The 18,775-nt window shown below is 42.4% G+C and overlaps 1 protein-coding gene across 1 annotated transcript in view; it reads left to right on the top strand.

Annotated features, from left to right (window-relative positions):
* CD226 (CD226 molecule) overlaps nucleotides 1-18,775 on the top strand; it is a 44,741-nt gene that overhangs the window by 12,588 nt on the left and 13,378 nt on the right. Inside the window, exon 3 of the mRNA XM_008161697.3 lies at nucleotides 11,095-11,442. Coding sequence (XP_008159919.2) covers nucleotides 11,095-11,442 — 348 coding nt within the window. The remainder of the gene's footprint in view (nucleotides 1-11,094; nucleotides 11,443-18,775) is intronic.

The raw sequence follows: 18,775 nt of genomic DNA, 5'->3' as shown, positions 1-18,775 counted from the left end.
TGAGTAGTCCTGTGTCGAGAGAGAAGCACAGAGGGCATATCTTTTATGAAAGCAAAAAGAAAAAAAGTCAAGATTTTTCAAATATTATAGAATTGAAGGAAGGAATGCATGAATGAGACAGTAAGTGGTTATCTATACTAATAAAAGGGTAATATGCTAATTAGAGTGGACATCTTCCAGACATCCATCCGGATGTCTATCCGGACAAAGCCACAGTGGCTGCGAGGGCCTAGGGCCGGTGCCGCATGGGAGGGGCAGGCAGTGCTGTGCAGGAGGGGCCGGCCGAGGCTCAGGCAGCAGTGTGGGAGGGGCGGCCGCGGCTCAGGCAGCCATGGCGGCTGGCAGTGGCAGCAGCAGTGGGGTGATGGGGGTGGTGCCTTCCCCTGATTGGCCAGGTCACCTCCTGCAGAGGGAGGCCAGACTGTGGCTTAGGTCGGGGGCAAGACAGAGGTGGTTAGGGGTGATCAGGCCGACAGGGGGCAAGTTAGGGGTTATCAGGCATGCAGACAGAGGGGTTGGGGGCGATCAGGCAGGCAGGCAGGTGAGGGGTTAGGAGCCAGCAGTCCCAGATTGCAAGAGGGTGCAGGCCAGGCTGAGGGACCCTCCACCCCTCCATGCACGAATTTCATACACCGGGCCTCTAGTCCTATATAATAAAAGGTTAATATGCAAATCGACCAAACAGCGGAACGACCAGTCGCTATGATTCACACTGACCACTAGGGGCAGATGCTCAATGCAGGAGCTTCCCCCTTGTGGTCAGTGCGCTCCCACAGGGGGAGTGCCGCTCATCCAGAAGTCCTGAGTTGGGCTCATGGCTGGCGAGCACAGTGGCAGTGGTGGGAGCCTTTCCCACCTCCATGGCAGCACTAAGGATGAGCAGGCCTAAGTCATCAGTTGGACATCCCCCTAGAGCTCCCGGACTGTGAGAGGGTGCAAGCCGGGCTGAGGGATCCCCCTGAGTGCACAAATTTCATGCACCATGCCTCTAGTATGTTATAACCTCCAAGGGCATTCTTTTATCTTGTATCTGAGTAGACTGTTGAAAGTAACAGGGTATGCTTTCTGTGAACAATTTCTGAGTTTCAAAACTCATGAAGTGAAGCTTCATAAAAGTGAAGAAAAAAAGAGACACAGGCTACCTTCTATAAGACCGATGGAGGGAGAGTTCATTTGTAAGCTCTTTCTAAGATCAGCAAAGCAGCTCAGATCACCTGTTGTTTTTCCCATTTCCTGTTTTGGATTTGAGCTTATATGTAAAGAGTGAAAACAAAGTAGTATGAAGGCAGGGAATCGTTCACATTCCTGAAGGTGACTAATTGACACTTTTTTAAAAGAACTTAATTTTTTAAATCCTTGTGCAATGTTGGGTCCTATTCAGCAAACTCCGCATCTTGTTACTGGTACTCGGGCATCGGTCATGATAAACGATTCCGTTGTTCGGCCTGACCCTGCATTGTTCCGCAAGAAAAGATGAAAATATACTTTGCCGAGTGTCATTTATTTCACACAGAGATAATGTGCTTTGTCTCTTCAGTGTTTATTTATTCTTAAAACGTAGATAATCTTCTTGTCTTCGGTTCTTTTGAAAAGTGGAGTCATTAGCTTTCTTTTGCTGCCAGACGTTGTTTGAAAGGTTTTATCTGCCTCCCAGACGATCCTTTAAATATTTTGGTGAAAATGAAATCTTTCGTCTTATGTAATAACATTCCGTGGCTCAAGGCTTCATTGGCACAATTTTAGATATTCTTTTTAGCCATATAAAAGGTCACTTTTTTCCTCCTATGTTTGAAAAATCTCCCTGACAGCTTTTCTGGTGTGTTTGAATTGCTCAAGCTTCTCCAATATTCTTCCTCACCTTGAGCATAATGGAAACAGAGAGGCCGCAGCCAGTTTTTGGTTATCCTTGAGAAATGAAGCAGCAAATTAGCTGAGATAACATCCAATTCGCATTCGATGCAGCGGTTGAAGCCTCTACTGTCAAAACATTTACTGTTGGAAGTTTTAACCTTTTTCGATGTTTGACATTTCTCTTCCTTTTCCTCCTTTTCTCTTGTTCCGGTTGCCGAGCCTCCAGCGGTGACAGGAATTCTCAAACGCTCCTCATCATTCAGTTTCTAGGCTTCGGTTACTTCCTTCATCCACACTGAGTACAGCCGCCTGCTCCGTCTCCCCGAAGTCTCACTGTCCAGCCCCAAACATTCACACTACAACACTAAGCATGAGCATATTGGCCAACATTCCAAGCCTTCTCCTCGCCACCTGCGTTTCCTACGATTCCCCACGCACATCGGCGTGTCCTTGGCGGTTGCCTACCTCTGTGGCTTTGCTCCAAGTCCAGCCAAGACTTGCTTCTGTGCCTGGGCTGTACCTCCTCTCCCACTGCTTCCCTCTCCTGGCTCCCACTGCGTGGACTGTGACGATCTGTTTAATCGTGTGGCTTCCTTACTACTTTATAGGCTCTGGGAAGACAGGGACCATGTCTGTCTTATTTTTCACTGCATCCCTAATATCTTCTCCAGTCACATACATATATTAGGCCCTTACTAAAGATTTTTAAACTGGATTCATGATTAAAGCAAGTGACTCTTTTGTAAGCTACCCAGGTGGGGATAGGTCTTGCTCAAATATATATAGCCCATAAATATGGCCTCACCAATCTTTTCACCATAGAATCCTAAGGGTTGGTTTGCTCGATTTGGGTTAGCTTCCCACACTGCCGAAAGCTGTAAGAGCTGTGTGATGTGGGGCGGTGGTGAGTGCGCCCTGCTAGAGATTGAGCTGGGGTCTGCCATGCCTGGGACATCAGGCTTAGAGAGGAGGCTCTGACTCATGTTCAAGGTTCGAATCCAGGGACTCTCGGCCACGATAAAGCTCTTTGCTTCTTTGGGAGAGCTTCCAAACTGATCCTCATTTCCTTCCCCAAACCTTGCCCCTGCTACTTCAAAGCGTAGTGATCAGCGGATTAATTGTTAGATGGGAGCCTTCATCTTTGATCCTTTTCAGTTGCCTTTTCTCCTAACACATTATCTGAGGAATTAAAGATACGCTTATCCACATACGTCAGGGCATACCTGACACTCTAGGCCAGGCGTCCTCAAACTATGGCCCGCGGGTCACATGCGGGTGTTTTTGTGTTTTGTTTTTTTTACTTCAAAATAAGATATGTGCCGTGTGCATAGGAATTTGTTCATAATTTTTTTTAAACTATAGTCCGGCCCTCCAACGGTCTGAGGGACAGTGAACTGGCCCCCTGTTTAAAAAGTTTGAGGATCCCTGCTAGGCTCTACAGCAGCGGTTCTCAACCTGTGGGTCAACCTTGCTAGCAGGGTCACCTAAGACCATCGGAAAACACAGATATTTACATTACGATTCATAACAATAGCAAAATTACAGTTATGAAGTAGCAACGAAAATAATTTTATGGTTGGGGGTCACCACAACATGAGGAACTGTATTAAAGGGTAGCGGCAATAGAAAGGTTGAGCACCACTGCTCTAGATGATGGAAGATGAAAGTAACAATTTGGGGGAATCTCTAGAGGTTTTGTGCAATGAGCTGGTTGTGTGTCTTCCCATCAGCTCACACTGTGCCTTACTTGTCTTTGTGTCAATACACAGTAATCTCTGTTGAAGGGAGGAAGGAAGGAAGGAAGGAAGGAAGGAAGGAAGGAAGGAAGGAAGGAAGGAAGGAAGGAGGGAGGGAGAAAGGAAAGAAAGAAGAAAGGATAAAAGAGGCAATTTTGTTTGTAATCCGTCTTCCAGTCTAAATCCCCCACTGGCAATTGCAGGCCCTCATTCTCCTCTAAACTTTGGTCCTAGGGAAGATAGTAACATGTGACCTGTGACCTGTGACCTGTGACCTGTGACCTGTGACAAGGCAGGCTGCTGACGCTTCTTTCCTTTGCTGCAGCCAGTGTGTTCCGAGGCACTAGCCTTCTAACTGGAAAGCAATCTAATGGGCAATTTTTCATGGGTGTGTTTGTTGGTGCTGCTGGGAGCTGAGGTCGTTATGTGCATTTTAACAAGGACAAGCAAATAAATTGATTTCTGATGACAGGATTTGAGGCACCATAAAATAAGATATTTAGGAGCAGGGGCTCCTTGGGAGCCTCCTTCCTCTGTGAAAGCAGCCCAGTTCCCACTCGGAGAGTCCTGTGTGCCTTTCACAGGGTAGGGACGGCAGCCCTGGCTCAGGGGCGCTGCTCAAGCCTCCTGCCTCATGGGACTCCCTTCTCTGCCACCCGCCAGCTGGGCCTGCCTCCGGGCTGTCGGGAGGACTCGGGGTGTTAGCACATGTAATGCATCTAATGCTGGCACATGGTAAGGGCAAATTCCAGGCCTGGTAGTTTGCTTTTGAAATATGTTGAAAATGTTAAATGTATATGAGACAAAATACTTACCATCGTCTCCAGTGATAGTCACCGAGACAGTCTGTTTTCTAGTCGGGGAGGATTAGGGTCAATGTTCATCTTTTGATTCTTTTTCTGTAAAACTCGGTCATGCAGAAAGTCTACCAGAACTTTCCAAGTCTGCGAGGCCAACTACTGACATGTTCGTGGAAAACAAGCCAGTCCCCTGGGCTGTTTGTCTTCGTCTGGGTTTGCAAGTCCTCAGAGCTATACTATTTAAAATTCTTACCTCCCATGAGTCATTTATGTTTCTGGCTGGAGAAAGTGCAGCGTTGCTCATGTACTACAGCAAACCTCGCGGTGCTGACTTATAGAAAGCATTGTTCTCCCTCATTGTACTGGAACGGAGAGACGGGAGTTTGCTTTTTAACAATTAAAACCTGTGAGCTAAAGTTACAGCATGAGGATCCATGGCCCCTTCAGATGAACACCCTAAAGATTTGGGGGCTCCGTGAAGCGGCCAGGAGGCAGCCTGAGCTCTGGGGGCCCACCTGTGGCCACAGCAGGTGAATCACAGCACGTTTGAATCACAAGTGGTCCCAGGCCTGGGCCATAACCTTTTGCTCTTTGGTGTTCACAGGGGCACTGCGTTCTGGAGAAACTGCACACCTTCTCTTAGTGTGTGTTTTCTGGGCCGTGCCTCTGCCCTGCCAGCTAGGACATGCTTGCCTGATTCCAGCTACTTCTTCCATTTAAACAGATGGCTGAGCTCGCGGCCTCGGGACGCTTTGTCAGGTTGTGTTTTTATCTCTTCCAGCAGCTCTTGTTCTTCCCACTTATCTGTGCTGTTCAGTCAGGCAGTCCTTTAGCTTATTTTTATCTTGTTTGGCTCCTTCCCCTGTATCTGCACTTTAAGTGAAGGACAGAGAATGGCCACGTGTGTGGAGGGGCGTGGAGAAGACGGCTGATCCCCCAATGGGTGGCCTTGCTGCTTCTGATCGGTGCTGATGGGATCCAGGTGGGATCCGAAATGCTGTGCCCATGAAGTCCTTACCCCATGTTAGTTTGCTCTGGCACTGAAACATTTTCCCAAAATGATCTAGCATCATGCTAGAAAAATCACATACAAAGTACAGAGGATTCAGTCATGTTGTTCCACATGCACACCATGTGGGAACAACACAGACAAGCTGTTAGCATGGCCAAACCCAGAGCCCTGACAGTGCCCGGTGCTGGCGAGGGTGTGGGGCAGCAGGAAGGCTTCTTCACTGCGGGTGGGGGTGGATGCAAAACGGGGCAGCCACTTTGCAAGGTGGGTTGGCATTTTCTTACAAAACCAAACACACTCATCCTACAAACCAAGCAAGCATGCTCTTTGGTGTTTGCCCAAAGGAATTGAAAACTCATGTCCACACAAAAGCCTGCCCACGGCTGTATACAACAGCCTTTTCATAATTACCACAACTTGGAAGCCATCAAGATGCCCTTCAGGAGGTGAATAGATAAACTGTGGTACATCCAGACAATGGAATAGTATTTAGTACGAAAGAAATGAGCTATCAAACCATAAAAAGGCATGGCGAAAGCTTAAACACATGTTACCACGTGAAAGAAGCTACGTTGAAAAGGTTACATACTGCATGAGTCCAACTCTATGACATTCTGGAAAAGGCAAATCTGTGGAGACACTCTTTTGAGTTGCCAGGGGTTGAGACGAGGGAGGGACGGATAGACAGAGCACATAGGATTTTTAGGGCAGTGAAAATACTCTGATATCATGATGATGAATATGTGTCATTATACATTTGTCCAAATCCATGGAATGTACAAAATGAAGAGTGAACGCTAAGGTGAACTATGGACTTTGTGGGATTATGACGTGTCCATGTAGGTTCATCCTTGGTAAAAAATGCATCAGTCTGGTGAGGGATGTAGGTAATGGGAAACTGTGTGTAGGTGATAGGAAATCTCTGGACCTCCCTCTCAATTTTGTTGTAAACCCATAACTTCTCTAAAAATAAAGTTTTTAATTATTTTTAAAATTCTCATCTGAGGGTGTTTTTATTGAGTTGAGAGAGAGAGAAGAAGGGAGAGAGAGAGAGAAACATTGACACCAGAGAAAGATCGATCCGTTGCCTCCCGCACATGACCAGACCCAGGATTGAACCCCAAACCTAGACTGTGTCCTGACCAGGAATTGAACTCAAAACTCTCAGTGTATAAGTGGATGCTCCGACCAACTGAGCCACCCGGCCAGGGCTAAAAAGAAAGTTTTTAAAAGCAAACAAAAAAAATTCCCCCCACAATCTATTCTATGTTTATGCTAAGAATTAATATATAACTAGTTAGAAATGTAAAATTAACTGGCTTTCATTATTTTTGTTTCTGTTTTTAGGACCCAATTGTAATCAAACCTTTCTTTCCTATTAACAATGACAATTTGATCGCCATTTTAAGTAGATTTGCTTTCCAAATCAGGGTGCCAGGTCCTTGTGCACGTTGGGTCCTCCCGGTTTTTGGGTTGTTTTGGTTGCTCTCCATGTGCCGAGCAGGAGGATCGGGTGCTCCGGGCAGCAGCCGGCCGCATGTGAGGGAGGCCGGTTATGCAGGCCTCGCCTAGATTTCCACCTGCCTCCAGCCAGCTCTTCGGTTCATCAGGAGAGGTTAAGGGAGTCCACACTCTGCTTCCAAACCACCTGCCTCTGGGGCGGGCCTGCTTCTGTCGGTTCCAGACTGTGTCTGTTGACAGGTGGGCCTGGGTCCTGATGTAGAGCCCCCCTTCCCCCGAGACCCCCAGGCCTGGCCTCCCTCCTGGGTCTGTCCTTCGTGCAGATACAGACACTTGACACCCAGTCACAGTCCATGGTGTTGCTTCCTGGTAGCAGGGTGGGTTAGATGGGCAGATAAAGCAAGTTTCTGAGATTGGACAACAGCTGTCGCCACAGAGGAAAACAAGCAGGTATGTGAGCACTGAAGACCAACATCAGTGCTGCCGCCAGGCCAGCCTGCGTCTCATTTCCGAGGCTTCGGCGCCGTGTAAAAATGGGTTTCCCCTTCTTTTTGTCATTTCTTTTATGTTCTTTCATTTTCTCAACACAGTGTGCCGTGATCTGATTTAGCCTTTTATTGATACTGTCTCTGCCTTCTTATTTTCTCATGCCTTCTTTTCCCTGTTTTAGTTTTATTCTAATTGCTGATTTGTTTCCTTTAAGCTTTTATATTCTTAGTTTTTTCATTTCTTATGGATTTTCTCTCTTTCCTTCTATTTCCTCCCTGTTCTTGTGCTGGCTGATAACCCACAGATGAAATGTTTCCTGTGTGCTTGTCATGTGGGTAGAGTGTTAGCTTTGGTAAATGGTTGCACAGCTACGGGGTGAGAAGCGGGAGTGCTGTGGTTTTCTCTTTCCAAAAACTTTCTGACACATGGAACCACTTGCTGAAGAAAAGAAGGTGGTTTGGTGGGGACGAAACTATCACAGACGGTCTTCTAGTTGAATACAGACAGCGAACCTTATTGTATTTTACAGTTCATTTGCACTTTCTCTCAAGTGGGGATCTTCTTCTCTCCTCTCTTCTTTTTCATTGGACGTCAAGAAAGTGGCTCTCAGGCCAGCCTGAGCAAGTTAGTGACACAGAGAGGCTGAGATTAATGGTCTCTCCCAGTTCCGCATTATTGTCCAGGGTCCATGTGCCCTGTGACACCATGACTGGCCTTCCTATTTGGACAGTAGGCTGAAATTCCTCGTCAGCCATAGCAGAACTATCGGATTAAACAGACTGACATAACCTACTCCCCCCAATGCCCCCCCCCCAATAACCTAATTCTTGAAGGTTATTCTCTAGATCAGGTTCTTCAATTGTTTGGTCTCAGGATCCCTTTATACTCTTTTTGAGAAAAGATTTTATTATGCTAAGAACATATAACATGAGGTCTAAAGTCTTAACAGATTTTTAAGTATACAAATAATGTTGCTAACTACAGGCACTATGTTGTACAGCAAGCATATCTCTAGAATGTATTTGTCTAGTAGAACTGGAACTCTACACCCACTGAGACGCAACTCCCCACATCTCTCCTGCCCAGCCCCTGGCAGCCACCATTCTATTCTTCGCATCTATGAGTCTGACTATTTGAGATTCCTTACAGAAGTGGAATCATGCAGTATTCTCCATTGTGCATTCTTGGCACTCTTGTTAAAAATCAACTGACCATATACATGGGATTTATTTCTGTGTCTGATTTATTTCACATGGCATATTGTCTTCCAGGTTTACCTGCGTTGTCTCATAATGCAGGATTTCCTTCTTTTTAAAGGCTGAATAACATCCCATTGTAATATATACCAAACTTTAAAAATCTATTTATCCATCGATGGACATGTTTTCACTTGTGAATAGTGCTGCAATAGAGGCTGTGCCATTTTATATTCCTACCTACCATGTAAAAGGGTTTCAATTTCTTCATATTCTCGCCAACAATTGTCTTTCTCTTTTTATTTTATTTTGTAATAGTCATCCTAACAGATGTGAGGTGATATCTCATTGTGATTTTGATTTGCGTTTCCCTAATGATTAGTGGCATAGAACATCTTTTCATATATCAGTTGGCCATTTGTACATCTTCTTTTTTTAAAAAAACATATTTTATTGATTTTTTACAGAGAGGAAGGAAGAGGAATAGAGAGTTAGAAACATCGATCAGCTGCCTCCTACACACCTCCTATTGGGGATGTGCCCACAACCAAGGTACATGCCCTTTGACTGGAATCGAACCTGGGACCTTTCAGTCCGCAGGCCGACGCTCTATCCACTGAGCCAAACCAGTTAGGGCTGTACATCTTCTTTAGAGAAATGTCTATTCAACTCTTTATCCCATTTTTCAAATTAAATAATTAGTTATTGGTTTGTTTTTTTATTTTGCTATTGAGTTGCAGGAATGCCTTACATATTTTGGAAATTAATCCTTCCAGGTATATGGTTTGCAAATGTATTCTCCCATTGTGTAGGTTGCCTTTTCACTATGTTCACTGTCTCCTTTGCTGTGAGGAAATACTTTAGTTTGATGTAGTCTCACTTGTCTATTTTTCCTTTTGTTGCCTATGCTTTTGGTGTCATATTCAAGAATCATTGCCAAGGTCAGTGTCATGAAACTTTCTCCTATGTTTTCTTCTGGGAGTGTTAAACAGTTTCAGGACTTACATTTAAGTGTTTATCATTTTGAGTTGATTTTTATGCATGGTATAAGAGAAAGGTCCAATTTTATCCTTTTATAATGTGTTTTTCCAAGAACATGTGTTGAAGAGACTATTCTTTCTCCATTGTGCATTCCTGGCACTCTGGTTGTAGATCAGCTGACCATGTATATATGGATGTATTTCTGGGCTTTCCATTCTCTTCCATTGGTCTGTATTTTTGTCTTTTTGCCAGTAACAGGTTGTTTTAATTATTGTGGCTTTGTAGTTTAGTTTGAAATCAGGAAGTATGACACCTCCAGCTTTGTTCTTTTTCAAGCTTGTTTTGTCTATTGTGACCTTTTGTGACACTATATGAATTTTAGAATTGTTTTTCCCCATTTATTCTTTTAAAAATGATTGAAGACCCCAAAGAGTTTGATTCTATAAATATTTATTGTAATAGAAATGAAAACCAAACAAGATTTAAAAGACCAGAATTTATAAGCATATAAGCATACATCCCAGTGGCCATCAGAGACTCTGAAAATCTCTACTATATATTCTTATAGGATAAGAGTGAATTTATAATATACATATTCTTATAGAATAAGAGTTAAAAAGTAAATTACATTTTAATATGACTATTAAAATTGGGGTGATCTTTCAGATCTCAGAGGGGGATACAGGAACCCTTTGGGATCTCAGGCAACACTATAAAAACTGCTGATTGAGGCATCTAATGATTATGTACTAAGTGCTGTGTGCTGGGTATTCCAGCTCTGGTGGTAGGAAGGTGAGAAAATATTGGAGGACTCTGTAGTTACCCAGGAAGTCATAAAACACAGGGTTTTTACTTTATGCATAAGACAACACATATGTCTGAAAAATGAATTTATGTATATATTCAATGAAGATGATTTGGTATCTCTTTTATGAATAATAAAATCTTAGTTGGCATTATTATAATCTAGACTAGAGGCCCAGTACACGAAATTTGTGCACTTGCCGGAAAGGGGGGAGGGGCGGGGTAGGGTCCCTCAACCTGGACTGTGTCCTCTTACAGCCTGGCTTCTTGGCTAAGTGGCGCTCCCACTAGGAGTGCACTGACCATGAGGGAGCAGTTCCTGCATGGAGCATCTGCCCCCTGGTGGTCAGTGCGCATCATAACTACTGGTCCTTACCCCACTCAATTGATTTGCATATTAGCCTTTTATTATATAGGATATTTGATACTCAGAGTCAGTGTGTGAATCAGCAACCCATTCAACCTCTTGATATGATCACTTGTGACATTCAACCTCTTGATACAATCACTACCAAGAAAAGCACTAGAGGTTTTGATGATGTTTCTTGCTATATGGTTAACCAAGTAAAAGTTAAGAGAATATGTGTGAGCACATTCTCTCAAAAGCCTTCTTCTTACAAAAATGTGGTATAAAGCTGTCTGTAATTCCTGAAACTATGTTAAATGACATCACCAATCTTTTTGATGGCATTTTCTGAGTAGCTTCTACCCTCCCATTTAAAAATTTGAGGACCTAAGTGTAATCAATGTCTTCTTGTTTTCAGATAGTTTTGAGATAGCTGTGCCATTGAATAGCCATGTGGTCTCAGAACCTGGAGAAAACATCACATTCATGTACGAACTTCAAATGAAGGGTCCCATGCAACAAGTCACATGGGAAAAGATCCAGTCCCATCAGATCGACCTCCTAATCAGATGCAACTTGTCCCAAGGGAAAAGCTCCCCCTCAAGGTTTGGGAGAGAAATACTGAGCAACTGTAGCCAGGGGATGAGAAGGAGCTTTATCCTCATGCCCCACGTCATGGCCTCTGACTCCGGACTTTACCGCTGTTGCTTCAAGGCCAGCACAGGAGAAAATGAAACCTTTGTGGTAAGGTTGACCGTAACTGATGGTGAGTATATGACAGAGGCCTTCTTGTGTCAAAATGAAAAAACCCAACCACTGTAGGTTGGTTTCTGTTGTCTTTTCTATAACTCTATTGTTCAAAATATTTTTAAAAAATTTATTGATGAGAGAGAGAGAGAGAGAGAGAGAGAGAGAGAGAGAGAGAGAAATATGAATTTGTTGTTCTACTTATTTATGTATTCATTGGTTGATTCTTGTATGTGCCCTGACTGGGGATTGAACCCACAACCTTGGTGTATTGGGATGATGCTCTAACCAAATGAGCTACCCGGCCAGCGTCAAAATATTTTTTAATGATTGGATTTAGGTAAGTTGTCAGTTATTGAATGGTAGTCTTTAGTATTTCTTTATCTTACTAATCCATCAATCACAGATTTAATAATAATAAATCTTTCCTGTTTTCTTGATCTGTCCCATATTCCTGAAATTAAACAAAAAATCCAGGGAGTCTGAAAAAATACATGGTCTCACCAGCCTGTAAGTTCCAGCTGTATACCTCCTATTTTTCAGTTACATTAAAACTTTTGAGGGTGGTGACTAGGTTTCATAATCCTCATATAACCTCGGCAATAACAAGAAGCTGCTGGATTAGTGTTTGCTGAGTCAGTGTTGTGTTGAGTGGAAATTTAATAAATGTTTGATAATAGAGTTGCCTCTTTGACACATTGGAGCTTTGAATCCCTCAGCTCTTTCAGATCCGGGAACAGAAGCACACTGGCCTTGACAAGGTTGAAGCTGAACTCCAGGGCCTCTTAGCTGAGCAGGTTCCTTCCAAGGCCTGGTACTCACATTGCATTAGTAATCTGTCTCCTGGGTCCTAACGATGACCTTACCTGTGTGAGCTTTAGGCCTCACAAAAGCCATGGAACAGTAAGAAAAAATGATTTTTTGCTTGCTGAAGTGCAAATACGGAGAGACCAGCCTCTTTAGAAGTCTGTGTAGAGACCTGGGTTACAACTGAGTGTGAGAAAGGCCATCCCAGGCTTTCCTGATTCGTTCTCTGGGCACATTTTCTCACTGCAGAGGGACATGTTAGAGAAAGTAATTATTTTTATTGGTGACAGAAATTCTACTTTTATTCTTCCTCCCTTCTTCCCTCCCTCCTTTCTTTCCTTTCTTCCTTCCAGCCAGCCATCTTTCTTTCTTCTTTGCTGTCATCTGCTTCCAGGAAGCCCATGTGCCTTGCTTATGTGTAGACTTTGAAAGCCATGGCTTTTTAGGATTTGGCTGTTCCTTTATGGACAGTTTATGCTGCAACCTGCTGTTTCTTCCTGCCCTGGGAAGGAAGATGAAAAGGTTTTGTATACACAGTGGCCTGTTTGTGCTAAGCAGGACATTTGTCAGAGGACAGCCCTCTGTCTACAGCAGGGGTGGGGAACGTCTGGCCTGTGGGCCATGTATAAGGCCGGCGAAATCATTTGGTCTGGCCCTGCCAAGACATTAGGGGTGAGTTAATTAAATGTCTGACCAAATATAGCAGGCTAATTTTTAAGTTGATGACTTTGTATGATCTGCGAGTGATGTTATAAATATTCAAATGGCCCTTGGCAGAAAAAAGGTTCCCCACCCCTCGTCTACAGAGTCACCTTGGATCACATCAAGTGGCCTTTGCTCCTCTTAATGACAGGCGTGGGGATGGGGTGGGGAGTTGTGGGATGCACATTCTTTTCAGAACTTGATGCAAAATAAGATTGATGAACCATTTGGAAGAGAAAATTAACTGAGATTCTTCACTTTAAATGTTGACTCCATTCCTTTAGACACATATAGACACTATTTCTTACCTAAAAATAACCTTGCACTATAGAAGTGTTTTTTAAACCTGGTCACATAAAAGAAAGACTAAGCATAGTCACTAATCTCCTTTCGGGACCAAGGCAAGAAAATGGTCTATTCAGAAAAATGTCATAAAGAACCATTTTCAAACACCTATGAAATAAGACCTTGTCCATTATATGTTGAAAAAGTGATTATAAACATCTTAAATCATGGAGAAAATGGGGGTAATAGATATTTAGGAGGTATAGTTATTTAACTCTTACTAATTTTTAAAAAATCATTTTCTTGTCAAAACATGATTAAGTTTCTTGCACAAGATAATTTATTTTCCTTGTACAGAAGCTGTAAACACTGTTGAATATGAAAGCAACTGAACGTAATGGGCAGCATTGTTAGTGTCCATTTGTTTTGAAAACCCACAGAATGGCTTTCTGAGATTCAGGGGCAGGTTGAAAGAATGTCAATGGGGCCTATTAGTTAAAGTTATCATTGACAGAAGATGACAGCTGTTGACTGTATGCTTTGGTCTAATTCTCTTTTAAAATGATCATAAGTATGTATTGAATATTAAAAATTAGATGGAAAGCAAAACTAGAGCGCATGTATTTTCTCTGGTGCGATTTGATTGTTTCAAAGCTTGAGGCTGTTCAGTAAAAAATCAATGTAGAGCTAAAAGCAGAGAGACAGGTGTAAGATGTAGAGCAGATTTAATTTATCTCAACTGTCAAGGGAAAGGTGATTGTGACACAATTTTTAATAAACTGCTCTGCATCCTTTGTTACCTCTATCCACTTCTTTATAGCAGGACTCATATTGCACACACACACAGAGGCTCTTCCCTGACATCTGTCTGACTGTGTTCATATTCCGACAAGTACCGTGTACTCATAGGTCACCCAAGAGATGACACAATGTCAACCTATATGTTATATAGCCAGGCCTTGATTTATTTTGAAGAGAGAGAAAGTGGCAGAAGCATGAGTTAAACCAGAATTGACTATGGATTTTCTTTGTTAAATTAAAAGAAATACGTGTCTCCTGTTCTTGCTCTCAGGACCTGAGAAGTAGGAAATAGTTCCAGACTGACTCTTCTGGATTTGAAATTTGTCTAGACCACAGGGGCAAGGATCAGGGGAAAATGTGTGCATACAACAGTGACCCAAATTATTCTCGGCCCTTAATATTCTTTGAAATTTCATTAGTTATGAGAAAAGTGTTTTAGTTTCCACCAAAAGAATTTTTGAAGTCTTTTAATATTAGCTAAATGATGTTCAAACTACTATTGTTTTAACTGAGCTTATTGATTATGAAAAGGAGGAGGATCAAAGAAATGAAATCAGCTCTCTCAGGAAGTTTCTGGAGGAGACTATTTTGAACAAACTTCCATTGGCCACTGCTGAGCAGTATAGTTACTCAGGTCCTTCTCCAATATTCCACCAACGAGGCCACTCAGCTGAACCATGGGGTTTCAAATGATACATTGTGATCAGAGCAGAGAAAAGAGACAAAACAGGGGACAGGGAGTAACAGGAAGTAAGCATGAGAGGACGAGGAAGTTGTGTGTGGGTGACTGGCTAGGTGGGTACAAAGATTCTGAGTTACGGGTTAACATAGAAGGTGGTAGGCACAATTAAGTGATATCTTGTTGAAATTCTGGATCTTATTATGAGCAATGAAAGCCACTATCAATTCTTTTTTGTTTGTTTTTGGCCACTATCAAATTCTTGACCAAAGATGGCAAAATAATGATTCAAGGAAGTGTAAGTCAAATAGTTACTGTGTATAGAATTAAAAAGTGAAATTCAAGGCAGAGAAAATGAACTAAGAGTTCGATAGCACATGAATGATGGTGCTCTCAAACTAGGCTACAAAGGAGCCCACTCAGATAGACAAATTTCAAATGACACCTCCTCCAGGCAGACAAGTTAAGAAAAGGTGCCCCCTGCCGAAACCGGTTTGGCTCAGTGGATAGAGCGTTGGTCTGCGGACTGAAAGGTCCCAGGTTTGATTCTGGTCAAGGGCATGTACATTGGTTGCAGGCACATCCCCGGTAGGGGGTGTGCAAGAGGCAACTGGTCGATGTTTCTCTCTCATCGATGTTTCTAGTTCTCTGTCCCTCTCCCTTTCTCTCTGTAAAAAATCAATAAAATATATTATTAAAAAAAAAAAAAAGAAAAGGTGCCCCTTTCTGGGATGATGCAGACTCAAGCTTTGAACAGGTTTGCTGGTGGCCCATGGGCCTCCTACCCACCTTGGGTGGGCACAGAGGGGAGAGAGAAGTTGGTCTGATAGAAATGTCAGCTGTGCTTGCCACCACCTGGACAGTCACTCACACTCTTCTATTTTCTCCTTTTCTTAACCAACCCACCAACTTTTAACACATTTACCTTCTTTCCTTTAGTGTTTCCATCAGATCTCACCACCTTCAAGATTTTCCACACTGGCCCACACTGCTCCCCACTCATTGCACCATTATGCATCTTGAATTTCTCAAACACTTATAACTTGGAAATTTATATGCTTGAGTCACTGCATCTATTTGCAGCAGTCCAGATTCTTGTATTAGAAATTATTTGAGGTATCAGATTTTGGCATCTCTGCTTAAAGTTGTCAGACCTTTCCAGAATTTGTATTAATGCATGTTCTTGGCTGATTCCTTCCTTGTTAATATTTGTATGTATTCTAGTAGAGACTGTGTCCATTTTGTGTTTAAGTTTTCTAGCTAGATTAGGTCTATATTTTCTTCATCAATACTGGACATTTGCTGTTTAGTGATTACTGATCAAAGATACCTGAACTCTTAGGTTAATTGCATTGTTTGAGAAGAAATTTTCATGAACTTTGTTTGCATTTATATCTTTCAAAAAAGTCTATTTCCTTTTTTAATTTTATTTTTCTTCTTTACCATATTTTCTGTAAATGGTACATAATTGCTGGTCTCTCTGGTCTAGAGAATGAGGTTTATAAAGGAAGGCAGCAGAAGTGTTCAGTAGGAAAACATGAGGCCAGAGTCAAGAGAGCCTTCCCATAGATTGCTTCCATGAGGTCTAGAGTTCATTAATCCAGAATGTTCTGTTCCACTCTTGGGAATTTATAATAGATGTGAACATTATAGGCATGGGGGTTGTCTGAGCTGGTGCGCATGAGGCTGCCAGATGTGCCCATTTCCCTGGCACAGTGTGATGGACCTCGGCCTCTCATTATCTTCACATACATAGAACATAATGTGCATGATGGTTAGTTCATATGACAGAAACACAGACCAGCGTCCCAGAGCACGGCCTGCACCTCCCACCAGTTCAGACAGCCTCCAATGAAACAGATCAACCACAATTGTCCGGCCAATGTAGTGATGTTTTTAAGATTCCAGGCAACAACTGGGTATCCAGATGAAACAGACAGTTTCCATCATCACAAGCGAGCTGATTACTCAATCATGGCATATTATGTCGTTGGCTCTGCTCAAATCTGTTCTTTCAGGAGACACTGCCCTGAATATTAATTTACTCATCTCTCCTGATCTCGCAGTCATTTCTTTATGCATACTGTGTTTGTATAGATAAAGAAGATGTTGAATTGAGTAATAGAAAGTTAATGTCAAAGAGAAAGAAACGTTGAAAGAGGTCATGCTGAGTGGGCGATGCTGTTGCAGAAGGAACGTTGCTGAGTGTGTTTGTGTGTCAGGTGCCTACAGCAGATTCGCAGGGAACATCACAATAGAGTGTAAGTGGGTGGTATTAGAAAGCAGCTAATCCCGGGAAAGGATTTTCTTTAAGTGGGTCTTTATCCACAGCATCAATTTCAAACAATTTTCATGAAGTTTTCTTCTCTTCAGGAGCTTAGAGCACAGGTAGACATTCAAATTCAGATCCATGCACTGACTTTCTTCCCACTGAAAATCCATGGCCATACTTATTCCAGAGACTTGCCTAATGATTCCAGCCACAAAACAGCCATTTAGACTCTGTCGTGGGTGGATTTCTCATTTTAAAGCATCTGGAAACTGTTAACAGCTTGCGGTTGTCTCTCAGAGCCTTATTAAGAACTGAGCATAGAGGATGGTGTGAAATTTTCCCCAAGGCAAATAGGAAACAACTTACAATTTTAAAAACTTAGCTCTTCATATAAGATTAATGGTGTTCCATTCTCCATGGCAATTCTAATTTTCAGTATCACAGTTCAATTAGTCAACGACTTCCAACTTCAACGGAAGTATTTCTATCATGTACTGACCTGACTCCTGCAGAATATTCAAGGGTGACCTAGTAGATTTGCAGAGGGCTGTTTTGAAAAGAACAGGAAATGAATAGTGAACATTTATCATTTGTAGAGATATATCTTTGGACCCTAAATTGTATCATCAAGTAATTTACACTGAAATGATTCAGTGATTCTTAAAGGGCATTTATTAAACTGAGAAATATTTTTGGGTAGCTTTTATAAAATAAATACTTTGCAGCCTCTTTGGCCACAATAAAGTTCATTTCCAGAATTAACTCAATATATTTTACTTTTGCTGGAACTCAATGTCACTGTGATGTTTATAGTTGTTTGAATAGAAGAGTGGCATTTTATTGGATGAGCCCGCAGGAAGAGATTCCTCCTTTCACAGATATAGGTTGACGTGGTGATGGCTCTTGATCCGATTGGTGGGGTGTGAGGAACGACTTTAGCTAGGGTGAGTAGTGAGTGAAATGAGAATCCTTATCATCACAGTGATGGACATGGGCAAATGAAGAATGTATACTGCAATGAGAAGATTGCACTAACAAAGGCTGGGATATTGTCTGTCTTCAAAGAAGCTCAAGGACACAATGGTTGTGCAAACGACCCCAAATCAAGGCCACAAGGAGACACATTTGCAACATTTGCAAATATAGAAAGATAGGTTTGCAGGGTATGATTATTGTCCTGATGTTAACATGCTTGGGCTTTTTGTCTTATATAGAGCACTGAGATAAATGCTTCACTCTCTTAAGTTGTGTGCCCATACATGCATGAATTCAGATGTCTGTTACATTTGCTAGGAGGGGCAGGGAGCATATTCGTCAATTAGCTATGTGGTAAGCATTCCTCCACTCATAGGGACAAGAGAAAACAAAAATTTATTTTCCATGTTAAAGTATTCAGAATAGTTATATTCTTTCACATTTATGGGCCTTTGCAACTAAATACATACAATATTTAAATGACATGGTATGCCTACTGTATTTTGTTGCATGGGGAAAATGTTTATCCTGATTTCAGTAGAGCATTTGAAACATTGCCCATTATAGCCTTGTGCATAAACGTAACACAGACACTGCAATGGAGAGTCATGCCTGGTAAGACAACAGTAAGGATAACACCGTGCTAGGAGTTATAATTAGAACCCAAATCTCCTCCCTGCCCAGGAAATAGCTCCACAAAGGTAGAAAAGAAAGAACACAACTTCATTATTGAATAAGCACTCAACCAGAATTGAGGGGTGCGTCACAGGCAATCTGCTAAGAGACTGTAAAGACGGAAAGCATCTCCCCTTTTGTAGAGCCCAGCAGCTA

The sequence above is a fragment of the Eptesicus fuscus genome, chromosome 12 (genome assembly GCF_027574615.1).
Source record: "Eptesicus fuscus isolate TK198812 chromosome 12, DD_ASM_mEF_20220401, whole genome shotgun sequence".
In the NCBI taxonomy this organism is placed as follows: Eukaryota; Metazoa; Chordata; class Mammalia; order Chiroptera; family Vespertilionidae; genus Eptesicus; species Eptesicus fuscus.
Note: the sequence above shows the minus strand (reverse complement) of the source record. Positions and strands in the feature narration are given on the sequence as shown.